The sequence below is a fragment of the Molothrus aeneus genome, chromosome 8 (assembly GCF_037042795.1).
Source record: "Molothrus aeneus isolate 106 chromosome 8, BPBGC_Maene_1.0, whole genome shotgun sequence".
NCBI lineage: Eukaryota > Metazoa > Chordata > Aves > Passeriformes > Icteridae > Molothrus > Molothrus aeneus.
The window spans coordinates 35,030,341-35,046,685 of NC_089653.1; the positions used below are offsets into that span (position 1 = coordinate 35,030,341).

General features: G+C 45.2%; 1 protein-coding gene across 1 annotated transcript; it reads left to right on the forward strand.

Moving 5' to 3' along the window:
* The first annotated feature begins 236 nt into the window (after nt 1-236).
* GLRX3 (glutaredoxin 3) lies at nt 237-16,113 on the forward strand. The gene is made up of 11 exons (XM_066554516.1): nt 237-366; nt 3,967-4,075; nt 6,426-6,500; nt 8,779-8,986; nt 9,368-9,540; nt 9,637-9,698; nt 10,973-11,030; nt 11,710-11,762; nt 12,485-12,524; nt 13,928-14,020; nt 15,883-16,113. The coding sequence occupies exons 1-11, from the start codon at nt 299-301 to the stop codon at nt 15,931-15,933; spliced, it is 990 nt and encodes a 329-aa protein (XP_066410613.1). The 5' UTR covers nt 237-298; the 3' UTR covers nt 15,934-16,113.
* The last annotated feature ends 232 nt before the right edge of the window (nt 16,114-16,345 follow it).

Genomic DNA, 16,345 nt, shown 5'->3' on the forward strand with positions numbered 1-16,345 from the left:
CGTTACCAACTATTTTACAACAGTTCCTGATCCATTTTTATCAATTGGAAGGGCACGGCCGCCACGGGGAACACGTCACACGCGGGACACGTGACACTGGGGACACGTGACACAGGGAGGGCACGTGACACCGGGAGGAACACGTGACACGGGAAAGATACGTGACGGGAGCGGGACACGTGACGCGGGCGGGACACGTGAGGCAGGAGGAAGCGCGTGCCCAGGGCGGACGCACGTGACCCGCGGTTGCCGCCACGTGACCGGCGGTGGCCCCACGTGTCCCTGGCTGGGCCCGGCCATGGCGGGCGCGGTGGCGGCCGCGGGCTCCGTGGAGCAGTTCCAGAAGCTGCTGCAGCGCCCGGACAGGTGCGGGGGCACCGGGGAGAGGGAGGGGGCAATGGGCCCGTCCCTGTGTCCCTTACCGTGGCTCCCGTCCCGCCGTGCCGTCCCTCAGTCTCCTCCGTGGGGGCCATCTCCGCCTGCCGTCCCTCCGTGCCATCCGTTGGGGCCATGCCGGTGTCACCTCTGTGGGCGCCAGCCCGGGTTCCCCATCCCGGTGTCCCCTCTTTGGGTCCCGTCCCTCGGTGCCATCCCGCTGTCCCCTCCCGGTCCCCGCAGGGCACAGCTCGGGACGGGCCGGTGCTGCCGCAGCGCCCGGTAAAAACTGCGTGGGGAAGATAAAAAACCCCAAACTGGGGACAAACCGAGCCCCGAGCTGCTCAAAGCCTGGGCTTAGGCCTGGCTTAGGCTTGGCTTTGGCCTGGTTTACGCTCGGGCTTTGGCCAGGCTTAGGCTCGGCCTCTGCCAGCCCCGCGTTCCCCTGGCTCAGCTCTCGGAGGTGCCGCCCTATAGCAGGTCCTGCCGCAGGGAATTGGGGCCAAATTGGGCGAACCGTCTGGAAAATCCCATTAACCAGAGCTGCCCTGAGAGCTGGGATTGTCCTCCAGCCGTGGGAGTGTCACCAAAACCGCCGCGACACTTCCGTGGGAACAGCAGTGAAACTGCAGTGGGAACAGCAGTGGCACTGCAGTGGGAACACCAATGACATTTTAGTGGGAATGGGAATGAAATGTCAATGGGAACAGCAGTGACATTTCAATTGGAACGGTAGTGGAATTTCAATGGGAACAGCAGTGGGAACAGCAGTGACATTGCAGTGGCACAGCAGTGACTTTGCAGTGGGAACAGCAGTGAAATTTCAATGGGAACAGCAGTGAAATTGCAGTGGCACAGCAATGGGAACAGCAGTGAAATTTCAATGGGAACAGCAGTGACATTTCAATTGGAACGGTAGTGAAATTTCAATGGGAACAGCAGTGAAATTGCAGTGGCACAGCAATGGGAACAGCATTGGAATTTCAATGGGAACAGCAGTGACTTTGCAGTGGAAACAACATTGACACTGCAGTGGGAACAGCAGTGACCAACTATGCTGTGACCAATGTCACAGCAGTGACGTTGCAGTGGGAGCACCATCATTTGGGTGTTTATTGACACAGAAGTGGCTCTGAATTATTCTTCTCCCACCCAGGGTCTCATTAATCTGGTTTTGTGCTCTATGATTAATGACAGGGCTCTGCTTTTCCTACAACCCCAGCCTGGTCTGGGATCTGCAGGCCCATCCAGGGACACCTTGCAGTGTCCCAGGGTGCTCCCAGCCCTGTCCTGAGCAATCCCAGTGGTTTTATTCCAGTGTTCCATGCACGTGTTTAACTGTGGGAGGGGAGAGCTGCACTAAGCACCTCTGTAATTACAGATTTACAGTGATTAAAAGTGTGGGGGGATACCAGCATCAGTTCTGAGAGACAACCGAAGGAAATGCTGTTAAATGATGGTCCTGGGAAAAAGGAACAGAATTTCTTCCAGACTTGCTGTAGGACTTCCACTTTCCCTGCTGGAATTGTCCTTCAGCTGGATTGCTTTGTAGGGACATTGCAGAAGGAATTCATGTGCCCAAAGGAAAGTGGCTTCAGGAACAAACACGGTATTTTAAGGTTATTTAAAAAAACCCACCAGTAATTTTCTCATTGCCTTTGTCACAGAACATAATTCAGTTTTCTCTCTAAAGGAATTGATGATTTTATCCATGTTCTTGGACCCAAGATAATTCTGATAACTCTTGCTCTGCTTCCTTTGGAAACAGCATTTATAATTACATGTTAATTTAATAGCATTTCCTGTTTCAGAAAATTAACATTTCTTGCATTAAGTCATCAGTAAGTTTGTGTTGTAGAATGAGTGTAAATCTTGATATTTAAGGAGAAAATTGTGGATTTGTCATAACCTTTTTGTCCCTGCCCTGTTTAATAGTGGAGCTTTTTTTTTAACCTTGACTGAACACAGGGAACACTTTTTGTTTGGAGTTACTTAAGTGCTTCGTTTTGCCAACTCTTTATTTTTTATCTCTCTTAATGTTTTCAAGTACTCTTTTTTTTTTTAAGTGAAATTGAAGTGCTCAGTGAGCAGTTTGGTTGCAAAATCTGAATTGTTTTGTGAATGAATTTTAAAAAAATCAAACAACCGAAACGATACCCTTAGTGCAATTGAATTTAAAATATGTTCTTCCTGAAGATAAAAATGAATATATTGCAGCTGGATGTTGGTAAGGAAGGAGCAGGCTCTGGTGGGATAAGGATGAAATAATCCTGCGGTGATTTGCCCTGAGGCCCATCCCTGTGGCCAGGTGTGTCCTGCTGTGGGCACAGACTTAAACTGAGGACTTAGGGGGCAAAGAAAAGTTGTTCTGTTGTTTTTCTGCCGGAATTTTCTAGAGTTTCACTGAAAAATCGAGTTTGTGAAAGCATCCAGGGTGTCTGACCAGGTCACAGGAACTGCTCCAGCAGGGATCTTGTGCTGCCCACGCAGCTGCTACAATTTACAATGAATTTCCATTATTTAGGGATAAAAGGCATGAAGTGGCTGCTGTGGGATGGGTGACTTGATTTCTCTATTTTTCTAGGTAAATTAGTACTAGTACATTGTATCTTTAATTCCTTATTCCCATTCTCTGGGAATGCAGAGGGTTTGACCTCTGCAAAGATGGAGAATGGAGTTGAAAATTCCAATGTCTTGTCACTGCTGCCGTCCCAGGTGTTTAAGCCCATGGGAGCTGGTACCCAGTGGGATGGGATTTCTGCTCACACCTTTAAATGCTGTGTAGAACCAATCCCAAACATCCCAGCAAACCTGCAATAAGAAGTTGGAGCTAATGCAAGCAGAAAAATAACATTGCAGTGTGACAGGCTTTGTACTGCATGGCCTCAGCACTGCTGCCTGGGCTCGGAATGGTCCCTGGGAAAGGAAACTCCTGACTGTGCTTTAAAGGGTTTTGTTATCTCAGGTGATGCCTCAGGTTTGGCTTTTCTATTTTCCCATTCTGTGCTGCTTTAGTGTGTGGGTCTGGGCACACATCAGGGGATGCTGAGCTCTGTGCACAGAGCAGGGACACAAAACAATTCCTGCTCCAGCTGGGCACCAAGGACAAATGATCCAAATCTCAGCCCCAGAGCACAAACCCCGTGGGCTGGAGAGAGAAAAACAAGCAGGGTGGGACTGCAGGGGCTAAAGCTGGAATGGGACAATGAACTGCAAGGTGCAAATGGAGCAGAACTGATCCCAGGGACAGAGCCCGTGCCCGGCCGTGCATTTTGGGGCCATTTTGGTTCATCTTGGGTGCAGCCCTGGCTGGGCTCTGGTGCTGCCCAAGGTGGATCCATGGAGGGGATGCTGTGAATGAATCCCTGCTTTATTCTGGAGCTCTGTCCAGCCTCTCTCTAGGGCAGCAGGTGGTGGGGATTGATGGGTTTTCATGGAGTGCCCATCCCTGGAGGGGGCACTCTGGGCTCTGGGGACAAGGTGGCTGTCGGGGCCCTGGATGGTGATTCTGGAGGCCTCTCCCAGGCTCAGGGGTTCCGTGGTCCAGGTGTGTTGTTGGCAGCTGTCCCCAGCAGTGCTGTTTCTCCCCAGGTCCCTGGTGGTGGTGCACTTCTGGGCGCCATGGGCTCCGCAGTGCGCGCAGATGAACGAGGTGATGGCGGCGCTGGCACGGGAGCACAGCCAGGTCACCTTCGTGCAGGTGAGCACAGGGACAGCCCTGGGGCAGGGAAATGTTCCACAGCAGGGGCAGCTTCCTCTTGGGCTGCCTCTGGGGCCTCACATTTCCAATGCCCCTCTCACATCTGGTGTCCCAGAGGTGCTGCTGCTGTCAGGGATGGCTCAGATTGGGAATCCTGGAATGCCTTGGGTGGGAAGGGACCCCAAAGCCCATCCAGTGTTATCCTAGAGGTGCTGCTGCTGTTAGGGATGGCTCAGACTGGGAATCCTGGAATGCCTTGGGTGGGAAGGGACCCCAAAGCCCATCCAGTGTTATCCCAAAGTGCTGCTGCTGTCAGGGATGCTCAGACTGGGAATCCTGGAATGCCTTGGGTGGGAAGGGACCCCAAAGCCCATCCAGTGTTATCCTAGAGGTGCTGCTGCTGTCAGGGATGCTCAGACTGGGAATCCTGGAATGCCTTGGGTGGGAAGGGACCCCAAAGCCCACCCAGTGCCACCCCTGCCAAGGCAGGGACACCTCCCACTGTCCCAGGGTGTCCAGCCCTGGGGATGTTCCTGGTTAAGGGATCTCAGGGTTCCCAGAGGATTCCTGTGGCACTGAAATGACACTTCAGGAAAGTGAGCTCACTCTCTGCAGGGCTGTCACTCTGCTCTGTGAGACCCTCTGCACATCCCCTGGGATCCAGGGGAAGGAGGAAGGAATTCCCTTCACGTGCTGTTGATTTTAAACCAAATTTCTCTGGTTAATGAGACACTTGTGGGATGATGAGGGCAGGGAGCAGTGGAGCAGCCAGCTGTGTGTGAGTATTTTAATGTGATTTTTACAGCCTTTAGGATGTGTGTATGGGTTTTTTTAATGATTCCTCTCAGTTGGTATTTGTAAAACAGGTCAGAATTATTTTAATGGTATTTTATGACTTAGAGCTCCAAAAGACTAATTTTCGACATACTGCAAATTCAAGATGCTTACATTTATCTAAAGTTTAGTAGCTTTTACTCAGCCCAACAAAGTCTGCAATCTCTCAATTGCCTTTTTATTATTCCTATATCATTTATTTATGACCTTTATTATTCAGCTGTAATTTATATTTTAATAACAAGGTTCCAAAGTCATCCAGGGCTGTGAAACCAAGGTGGTGGCACATCCTTTCCCCAGCTTCCCTCCTCCCAGCAATTTTAATATTACTGGTGTTCTTGCTCAGAGAAAATAAGCTGATGAAAATTCTTGGGTGAATTTTACTGATACATTTTGGAGGGAGGAGCTCCTCCAGAGGAATATATTTGATTTTGGCAGTCCTTGGTGGGATTTTTGTGTTCCAGAATATCCAGCCTGCCTTTGAATTGGCAAGCACCTGTTACCTCCCGAGATGTTTGGTTGAAATGAATGTGTTCATATCCCAGAGTGCTCACAAACAACATTTTGGGAAGCTGTGTCAATGAGAGCAAGTTCCTGAAATATGAAATGAAATCTGTTCTGTGTTATATGGAAGAGAAATATCCAGCAGGAAATTTTGCTGGGAAAGAAAATGAGTATTAGACATGGAAGTCATCATTTGCCCCTGGAAAAAGAATCAATAATTGGAATTACCTATTCTCTTTCAATTAGGTACAAGCTTTCAGTTCAATTTCAGTTGGATGTAAGCTTTCCTTTTCTAGCTGTAGTTTTCCAGTTGGTTCTCCTGGAGTGGTGATTTCCAGGAGGAGGCTGGGGCTCACTTCTGATGCTCCTGCTTTGCCTCTCTAATTAGTGGGTTCATTAGGAGCCCGTGTAGCTGGAGCAGCTCAAAATCTGAGCCAGTGAAGATAAATTTTCATAGCAAATGCCTCTGTGATGGAAGTGGGAGCAGTGATCCCAGGCTGGGCACTCAGCAGCCTGGCAGGAGTTAAAAATCAAGTTCAAAATCACCCTCAGCTGAAGGAGCAGCTCCTTTTCCCCTCCTAATTTGCAGGGGGCTGCAGATGGCAGGGGGGATGCAGAGCCCCCCAAAGGGGCACAAAAGCACCTCTGTGGTGGTGACATCACCGGGGCCAGTGATTTATGGCTTCCAATATAGCAGGAGCTGCACAGCATTGAGAATTTACTGGGTCAGGAGTGCACCAAAAATTTTATTCGCAGCCTCCGGGTGTCTTTTGAAATGTGCAACAAAATAAAAACCTCTGAACCTGTTCTGACACCGTGGAGGTTCAGCGGGTGCCATGCAGCCCGGAGAGTCTCATTTAAATGCAAATGTCTCCCAGACTTCAGCAGCAGATCCTGCTTAAATGTATAAAATGCCAGGGAGAACATTCCAGGATTGACACTTGCAGTGAAACTTTAAAGAAGATTATGAAAATAATCCAGTTCTTTTTTTTTTTTTTGGTTTGGTTTTTAGCTGGAAGCTGAGGCTGTGCCTGAAGTGTCTGAAAAATATGGAATTAGTTCTGTTCCAACGTTCTTGTTCTTTAAGGTAAGAGGAAATGGATTTAAGAGGAGATGAATTTAAGAAAAGTGGATTTAAGAGAAAATAGAATCCATGTGGACTCTTAATACTTATACTTTTGTAATACTCTACCAGAACCTGAGGAGCTTTCTCAGTGAGGAGACACCTCTGTAACTGATTGAATTCTATGCAGTGGAACCTAGAAATGGAAATAGACATGGTTTTTGCACTTTGTGTGGAATAGTTCAGGGCTTCCTTAAGTGCTTCGGGACTCATGCATAGTTTTTATTTCACTTGTTGTACTTGGGTCAAAAAATTTACAGCAACATTTCTTTGTGTTGTAGCGGGGGAAAAGACCCAAGTAAATATGGTAAAAACAGAAATAACAATTCTGTTTGGGTGCTATTTGCCTGTGATGGTAAAATGGATAATATTTTATGAAATAAGTATTTCAAGAGGCAAACTTGGTGCTGTTACTGAGGCCTTGCAGTGGCTGCCCAGAACAGAGGCTAGACAAGGTTGAGAGGATAAAGTGGGTATTTATTAAAGGCCTTCCATAGGTGCACCTTGGGCACTCAGAGCCTCCCAGATGCTACACCCAGGATGGGCCATGGTCATGGGTTTGTCAGGCAGATGTGAGTTTGGGCTATTTACATAGCAGGGGTTCATCCTCCAGTTCAGCTTCAGGTGATGAAGTTATTCACCCCCAGTTTGCTCCTCCCAATTCACTTTAGTTTATTCTTTTCAGGACCTGAGGCTGTAGGGTGTCCTGAGTTTCAGGCCTGGAGGGATTGTTTAGTCTGACCAAAATGTGAAGACACTTAATTCACTTTGTATGGAGTTCAGAGTTAGGCACTAATGCAGCACAGGATCTGAAAAACAGAAAAGCTGAAATCCCTGAGGCATCATTACTGCCAGAAAGGCACGAGCCTGGCAGTGCAGCTCCTCCTTGGAAAGCCAGGCCTGGCTGGCTGGCTTTGCTGTGCTTGAGCCCAGGCTGGGCTGAAGGCTGTGAGTGCTGTGCTTGAGCCCAGCCTAGACTGAAGGCTTTGAGTGCTGTGCTTGAGCCCAGGCTGGACTGAAGGCTGTGAGTGCTGTGCTTGAGCCTAGGCTGGGCTGAAGGCTGTGAGTGCTGGGCTTGAGCCTAGGCTGGGCTGAAGGCTGTGAGTGCTGTGCTTGAGCCCAGCCTAGACTGAAGGCTGTGAGTGCTGGGCTTTAGCCCAGCCTAGACTGAAGGCTGTGAGTGCTGTGCTTGAGCCTGGGCTGGACTGAAGGCTGTGAGTGCTGTGCTTGAGCCTGGGCTGGACTGAAGGCTGTGAGTGCTGTGCTTGAGCCTGGGCTGGACTGAAGGCTGTGAGTGCTGGGCTTGAGCCCAGCCTAGACTGAAGGCTGTGCTTTATCCCATGTGTCCTGCAGTCTGTGTATGCTGTGTCTATGCCTGTTCTGAGGGCAGTGTGTGCTGTGTTTATCCCCCTGTTCTGAGGCACTCTGTGCTGTGTCTCTGCCTGTTCTGAGGCACTCTATGCTGTGTCTGTGCCTGTTCTGAGGCACTCTGTGCTGTGTCTATGTCTGTTCTGAGGCACTCTATGCTGTGTCTATGCCTGTTCTGAGGCACTCTGTGCTGTGTCTGTGCCTGTTCTGAGGCACTCTGTGCTGTGTCTGTGCCTGTTCTGAGGCACTCTATGCTGTGTCTGTGCCTGTTCTGAGGCACTCTGTGCTGTGTCTATGCCTGTTCTGAGGCACTCTGTGCTGTATCTATGCCTGTTCTGAGGCACTCTGTGCTGTGTCTGTGCCTGTTCTGAGGCACTCTATGCTGTGTCCATGCCTGTTCTGAGGCACTCTGTGCTGTATCTATGCCTGTTCTGAGGCAGTCTATGCTGTGTCTATGTCTGTTCTGAGGCACTCTGTGCTGTGTCTGTGCCTGTTCTGAGGCACTCTGTGCTGTGTCTCTGCCTGTTCTGAGGCACTCTATGCTGTGTCTGTGCCTGTTCTGAGGCACTCTGTGCTGTGTCTATGCCTGTTCTGAGGCACTCTGTGCTGTGTCTATGCCTGTTCTGGGGCAGTGTGTGCTGTGTCTATGCCTGTTCTGAGGCACTCTATGCTGTGTCTGTGCCTGTTCTGAGGCACTCTGTGCTGTGTCTGTGCCTGTTCTGAGGCACTCTATGCTGTGTCTGTGCCTGTTCTGAGGCACTCTGTGCTGTGTCTCTGCCTGTTCTGAGGCACTCTGTGCTGTGTCTATGCCTGTTCTGGGGCAGTGTGTGCTGTGTCTATGCCTGTTCTGCACTCTGTGTGTTATTTCCTGCAGAATTCCCAGAATGTGGACCGCCTGGACGGCGCTCACGCCCCGGAGCTGACGCAGAAGGTTCAGCGGCACGCGGCGGGCACGGCGGGCACGGCCGGCCCCGGGGGCGCTGCCCCTGCCCAGGAGCAGCTGCACGCCCGCCTCAGGGGCCTCATCAACGCTGCCCCCTGCATGCTCTTCATGAAGGGCTCTCCCAAGGAGCCCCGCTGCGGTGAGCCAGCCTGCCTGCTGGGCCTCCCTGGCACAGAGCGCTGTGGTGTGCCCCACCGTGCCAGGCTGGGGCCAGCGCAGCCCTGAGCCAGGGTGGGGCCAGCACGGCCCTGAGCCAGGGTGGGGCCAGCACGGCCCTGAGCCAGGGTGGGGCCAGCACTGCCCTGAGCCGGGGTGGGCACAGCCCTGAGCCACAGTGGGGCCAGCGCAGCCCTGAGCCAGGGTGGGCACAGCCCAGCTGTGAGCCAGGATGAGCCCAGCTGTGGGCCAGCTGTGAGCCCAGCTGTGGGCCAGGCTGAGCCCAGCTGTGAGCCAGGGTGAGCCCAGCTGTGGGCCAGCTGTGAGCCCAGCTGTGCTGAGATCCCAGGGGGTTCCACTGCAGGCTTCAGCAGGCAGATGGTGGAGATCCTGCAGAAGCACGGCGTGGCCTTCAGCAGCTTTGACATCTTCTCTGACGAGGAGGTGCGCCAGGGGCTCAAAGCCTTCTCCAACTGGCCAACATACCCCCAGCTCTACGTCAAGGGCGAGCTCATCGGGGGCCTGGACATCGTCAAGGTGATGCCACGCCATTTCCCTCCTCTCTGGCTTGCCTGAAATGTCCTTGTCTTGCTTCTTCCACCTCATGTTTGCTTTTTTCCCTAATTTCCCCAGGAGCTCGAGGCGTCAGGAGAGCTGGACACAATCTGCCCAAAGGGCCAGAAGCTGGAGGACAGGTGGGGGAGTTATAACAATTTTTGAGGTTTTTTTCTATGCTTATACAGGGGAAACCCTCTGTGAATTTCTGCTTTATCAGAAGTGCCTCAAGAATTCATTTACTTGCAGAATTCTTGCAGTTTTTCAATGTCTTTTGGGGTTTGTACATTTAAGTCCAAGAATCTTGTATTTGTGGTTTAATTTCTGCTTGTTGCAAGAATCTATTTACATATATATATATATATATATATATATATATGTAGATATATATATATCTATTTATGCATTTATATATCTATATCTATTTATATATCTGTATTTATCTATATATTTATAAATATGCCTTTCTATATTTCTATATCTATGTGTATATTTATAAATATATATCTATATTTCCATATTTTTCTTTATTAAAATAGATATATCTACTTATATGTTTATATATCTGTATCTGTAGGTGGATATATAGATATAGATTCATTCTTGTCTCTCTTTAGCAATTTATTATTTAAAAATAACTGGGAAAATCATCTTTTTAAGCTTTTTCCAGCTTTATTTGCAACAGATTTCCAACTCTGGTGTCACTGGAAGGAATCCCTGCCTGGTTCTTCTCCCTGCTCAGTGCAGTGCAGAAATAATTTAATAAATCCCATGTAAAAATGGAGATAAGAAATAAACCCATCGTTCTAAATTCTAGGGATTTATTCATTCCTTCCAAATTTATCCCAAGCCTTGGGTTGCTTTACTTTGAAATTGTTTCACTGAGCTCACAAACCCCAATTAATGCTTTTAGCAGAGATTAAATTGGAGATAAAGATGAGATGGGCTCATCTTTAAAAACTTACTGTTGGTGGCCTTTAAAAACTTATTTTTTAAAGCCTTTTAGCCCCTACCTCTGCTTTTTAAGGAGTTTGTTAAGAAATTCAACATTTTTTGGTCAGTTCTTGACGAAGTTTGCAAATTGCACAAGCAGCAACCCCATTTACACAGATTTTTTTTGCACAAACTTTTGAGGGAAAGAAGGGAATGGGAAATGTCCTGTGTCTCCCGGAGGGTTTTAAAGTTCCCCTAAAGTTTTTTTTGGGTTAAAGTTGTCCATGAGATGTGTTTGTAAGGAGCAGCAGCACCTCTGGGGAGGTTTTAGTGCCGTTTCTCTCCATGGGAGATGGGTTCCTGCTGGGAGTGCGTTCCCAGCCCAGGGTGGAATCCTTGGAGGTTGATCAGTTGGAGTTTTCATTCCCAATTCTGCATTTTGTTTGGGCTGATAACCAAGGTATTTTATGTCTTTTTGTAGGCTTAAATCCTTGATAAACAAAGCTCCTGTGATGCTCTTCATGAAGGGAAACAAACAGGTAACATGGAATGTTCCAGAAAATTGTGAATTTTATTTTGTTCTTCCTTAATTCAAATCAGTGTAGCTGCAAAAGTTATTTATCTTTTTATTTTGTGCTTCTATAAACCATAAAAAAGCCCCTGCTTTTTGTTATTGCTAAATATTATCTATTAGATATTTCTATTAATATCAATTAATAGAAATATTAATAGAAATATCTGATGCTTAGATATTATAATAGATATATCTAATATCTTGGATATCTTATAGATATCTATAATATCTGTTAATATCTAAAAATTGCTGGGTGTTCATTGTCTTCATGTCAAGAGTTTGCAGTGGATACGAATTATTAATTAATTATAATTCCAATTATAATTAATTTAATTATAGTTTAAGTATAATTCCAATTATAATTAATTTAATTATAGTTTAATTATAATTAAATTAATTCTAATGAGAATAAGTATGACAAGTTGCTCTTCTTATTTATTATAGTTTATTATGGTGAATCCAGGCCAGTGATGCCTCAAAATGCAGCAGATTTATTCCATAAATCCATAAAAATCAGGAGATAAAGGATGGGAAAGGGGTTAGGGAGTGGCTCATCCAGCAGAAAAATGGGAGTTGCTGTAGTGCAGCTGGAATTCATGGATTTAATAAGCAGAGACATTTAATATCTGTGTTTTATATTTCAGATGGCAAAATGTGGCTTCAGCAAGCAAATCATAGAAATCATGAATAACACTGGGTAGGTAATGGAGCTTGAGTTTGGGGAGGCAGTTTTGGGGTAAAAACTGCATTTAATGGAAAATGTATTAGAAAATAGCAATGGAATTATTCCCCAAATGTAAGTTTTTATTTTTCAAGAGGATTTCAAGCAGTGGAAGGGTTATCTGAGAATTTTATTGGGGCTTTTTTGAGATAATTGGGGAGGTTTTTTGAGAATTTTGAGGGGTTTTTGAAGATTTTGAGTATTTTTTCAAGATTTTGGGGTTTCTCTGAGAGAATTTTGAAGGGTTTTTGTGGAATTTTGAGGACTTCTTGTGAGAATTTTGAGGGGTTTTGAACATTTTTAGGGTTTTTAAAAAACCTTGAAGTTTTGAGACTTTTGAGGTTTTTTTTTTGAGAATTTCAATAGTTTAAAAAAAAATCTTGAGGTTTTAGAACTTTGGGGGTTTTTTGAGACTTCTGAGGGGGTTTTGAGAACATTGAGGAGTTTTTGATAATTTTGAGGATTTTTTGAGAACTTTGAGGGGTTTTTCCAGCTTTTGATGGGTTTTTAAAAAATCTTGAGGTTCTACAAATTTTTGGGGGTAATTTTTGCCGTTTCTGTGAGAATTTTGAGGCGTTTCTTTACAAATGTTGCGGGGTTTTGTTGCTTTCTGAGCATTTCTCCCCAGCTGCAGTGTGAATAACATGAATATCCCATTGTTTCCATGAATATCTCATTTTATCCCTCTCTCTCCCCAGCGTGGATTACGAGACCTTTGACATCCTGGAGGATGAGGAGGTAACAGCAGCTGCCCCTCCCTGGGGATCCATTCCCTGCTGCCTTTCCCAGGGCCAGCATTCCCAATATTCCTGTTTGATTCCCCAGCTTTGATTTGGCCAGAATTCCCAATATTCCTGTGTGTTTTCCCAGATTTGATTTGGCCAGCATTCCCAATATTCCTGTGTGATTTCCCAGATTTGATTTGGCCAGCATTCCAAATAATTCCTGTTTGATTTCCCAGATTTGATTTGGCCAGCATTCCCAATATTCCTGTTTGATTCCCCAGCTTTGATTTGGCCAGAATTCCCAATATTCCTGTGTGTTTTCCCAGATTTGATTTGTCCAGAATTCCCAATAATTCCTGTTTGATTCCCCAGCTTTGATTTGGCCAGCATTCCCAATAATTCCTGTTTGATTTCCCAGATTTGATTTGGCCAGCATTCCCAATAATTCCTGTTGGATTTCCCAGATTTGATTTGGCCAGCATTCCCAATAATTCCTGTTTGGTTTCCCAGATTTGATTTGGCCAGCATTCCCAATAATTCCTGTTTGATTTCCCAGATTTGATTTGGCCAGCATTCCCAATAATTCCTGTGTGATTCCCAGATTTGATTTGGCCAGCATTCCCAATAATTCCTGTTGGATTTCCCAGATTTGATTTGGCCAGCATTCCCAATAATTCCTGTTTGGTTTCCCAGATTTGATTTGGCCAGCATTCCCAATAATTCCTGTGTGATTCCCAGATTTGATTTGGCCAGCATTCCCAATAATTCCTGTTTGATTTCCCAGATTTGATTTGGCCAGCATTCCCAATAATTCCTGTGTGATTCCCAGATTTGATTTGGCCAGCATTCCCAATAATTCCTGTTGGATTTCCCAGATTTGATTTGGCCAGCATTCCCAATAATTCCTGTTTGGTTTCCCAGATTTGATTTGGCCAGCATTCCCAATAATTCCTGTGTGATTCCCAGATTTGATTTGGCCAGCATTCCCAATAATTCCTGTTGGATTTCCCAGATTTGATTTGGCCAGCATTCCCCTTATTCCTGTGTGATTTCCCAGTTTGATTTGGGATTAAACAGAATGAATTCCTGTGTGATTTCCCAGTTTGATTTGGGATTAAACAGAATGAATTCCTGTGTGATTTCCCAGTTTGATTTGGGATTAAACAGAATGAATTCCTGTGTGATTTCCCAGTTTGGTTTGGGATTAAACAGAATGAATTCCTGTGTGATTTCCCAGTTTGGTTTGGGATTAAACAGAATGAATTCCTGTGTGATTTCCCAGTTTGGTTTGGGATTAAACAGAATGAATTCCTGTGTGATTTCCCAGTTTGGTTTGGGATTAAACAGAATGAATTCCTGTGTGATTTCCCAGTTTGATTTGGGATTAAACAGAATGAATTCCTGTTGGATTCCCAGGTGCGCCAGGGGCTGAAATCTTTCTCCAACTGGCCCACGTACCCCCAGCTCTACGTCAAGGGGGAGCTGGTGGGAGGGCTGGACATTGTCAAGGTAAAAACTCCATTTTATTGCATTTATTTGTTGCATTTCAAAATTGCATTCATAGGAATTTTCCTGCCTGACCCCCACCGAATCCCTGCAGCCACCCTAGGATGCTTTTCCAGGGAAAGGAGCTTTAATTCTCCACTGAATGACTGGAATAAAGCTCATTTTCACCTCTTTTATTTTTAATTTTTCTCATCCTTAATTTTGCTCCTGATGTTGGTTTTGTCTCAGGAAACATTCCTGGGGAAAAGGAAATTTTCTTGGAGTTGTTGGAGCAGCCCCAGAGTTCCCAAATCCTCCTGAGCCCATTCCTGCCTGGATGGTTCAGAGCCAATTCCTCAGACTGGGACTCCTGGGAATGCTCAATCAATAAATCTCATTTAATTCTAAAAATCCTGGGACTACTGAAATTATAGAGATTTGTTTGATTTACTTAAGAAGTGTGAGGGATTGCCTCAATTACATAGATTAATATTATTTACAAAGATTAATTTTACTACAATTACATAGATTAATTTTATTTATATAGATTAATGTTATTTAAAGGATATAGATTAATTTTATTTATATAGATTAATGTTATTTAAAGGATATAGATTAATATTATTTACAAAGATTAATTTTACTTCAATTGTACAGCTTTATTTAATTCATATAAATTAACTTTACTTCAATTATATAGATTATATAATTATAGATTATATATAATTATAAAGATACAGATTAATTAGATTAAAGTATATAAATACTTTATATACTTTATATAGATTAATTTTACTTAAAGTATATAAATTTTTATTCAGTTAACAAGTGTAGGGATTGCTTCAATTCTTATATAAATTTATTATTGAAATTATTATATAAAATTATTATATAAATAATAATTTGATTTATAGATACTATTTTTACCTAAATTCTGTAGATTAATTTTATTGATGTAGATTAACTTTACTTAAATTATATGGATTAATTCTATTTATATAGATTAATTTTACCTAAGGTATATCATTAATTCTGTTTATTTAACAAGTGTAGGGATTGCTTCAATTACATAGATTAATTTTGCTTATATTATATAGATTAACTTAATTTAGAGTTTAATTTTATTTGTTTATTTAGCAAGTGTAGGGATTAAACCAATAAAATGAATCTAGATAATTTAAGAAGTGTGGGGGCTTTTTCAGTGCTCAGGAGGAGGAGTCTTGGGCGTTGTGAGGTGCTGTAAAATCCCTTTTGTTTTTGGTATTTCAATGTAAATTCTCCCTTTGCATCCTTGGCTGTTTGAATTCATGACTCGTACAGTGGATGAGCGCTGTCAGTGGTTTGCATTTTACATTGCATTTTTTAATGCAGCATAGTATGGAATTACTGAAATAGAGCTGTTGATTGCAAGATGTGGGAGAAGAGCAGCATTCCACGCTGTTTCCCAGGTGTCTCCTGGTGCTCCCGAGGCAGTTGCCAGCCCCAAAATGTGAATTTCAGTGCCCAGGACTGAGGGATGAGCAGGGCAGGTGCCTCCTGCTCAGAGTCCTGAGGATTTTCATTTCCTTGTTGGGGTTTAGGGGTGGGAAAACAAAACCCATCCATGGGTGGTGAATTCCTCCTTTGGGGTGTTGGAAAGTTCTGTGCCTGGAGTGTCTGGGATTCCACCTGGCAGGAGATCAGGGACACCAAGCAGAGCTCTCAAGGTGTGATTGTCCACCCATTTGTCTTTTGCACGAAATGCACCCAAAGCAGAGTTTAAATCCTGTCTAAAGCTCGGAGTGTTGCCCAGGAGGGAGCCCTGTGAGGCATTCCATGCTGCCAGGGAGTGTTTCCTGCTGGAATCCCCTTGGATCATCCCAGCAAACCCTTCTTGTGTCTTTCAGGAGCTGAAGGAAAGCGGGGAGCTGCTGCCTGTGCTCAAGGGGGAGAATTGATGGGGAGAGAAATCCCTGGAACAGCCTGGAACACTTGAGAGATTCTCCTGGAGAAACAGACAACTGCACCCTGAGAGCATCAGGAGGGGAAGCAGACAGGAAATAAACACAAATATTCTCTCTGTGAAAATGGTTTCACTGGGGACACAAAAAGGTCAATTAAAATTCAGTGCTCCAGGATTTGTGGTGTTGGGGTTTCATTATTTGCACCCCTGTCCATCCTAGAATTATTTAAGGTGAAATTGGAACTTGCTTTTTTTGGGCTCAGCTCTCATTAGGGGAATATTAATGGAGCACCATCTTTTCCTGTCCCCATTAATTGTTTCCATGTCTAATGAGCAAGAAAAACACTTTGGGAGCCTTGAGCCAGCACAGCTTTAGGGAGTTATTAATGAGCTGCAGCTTTGTCCTC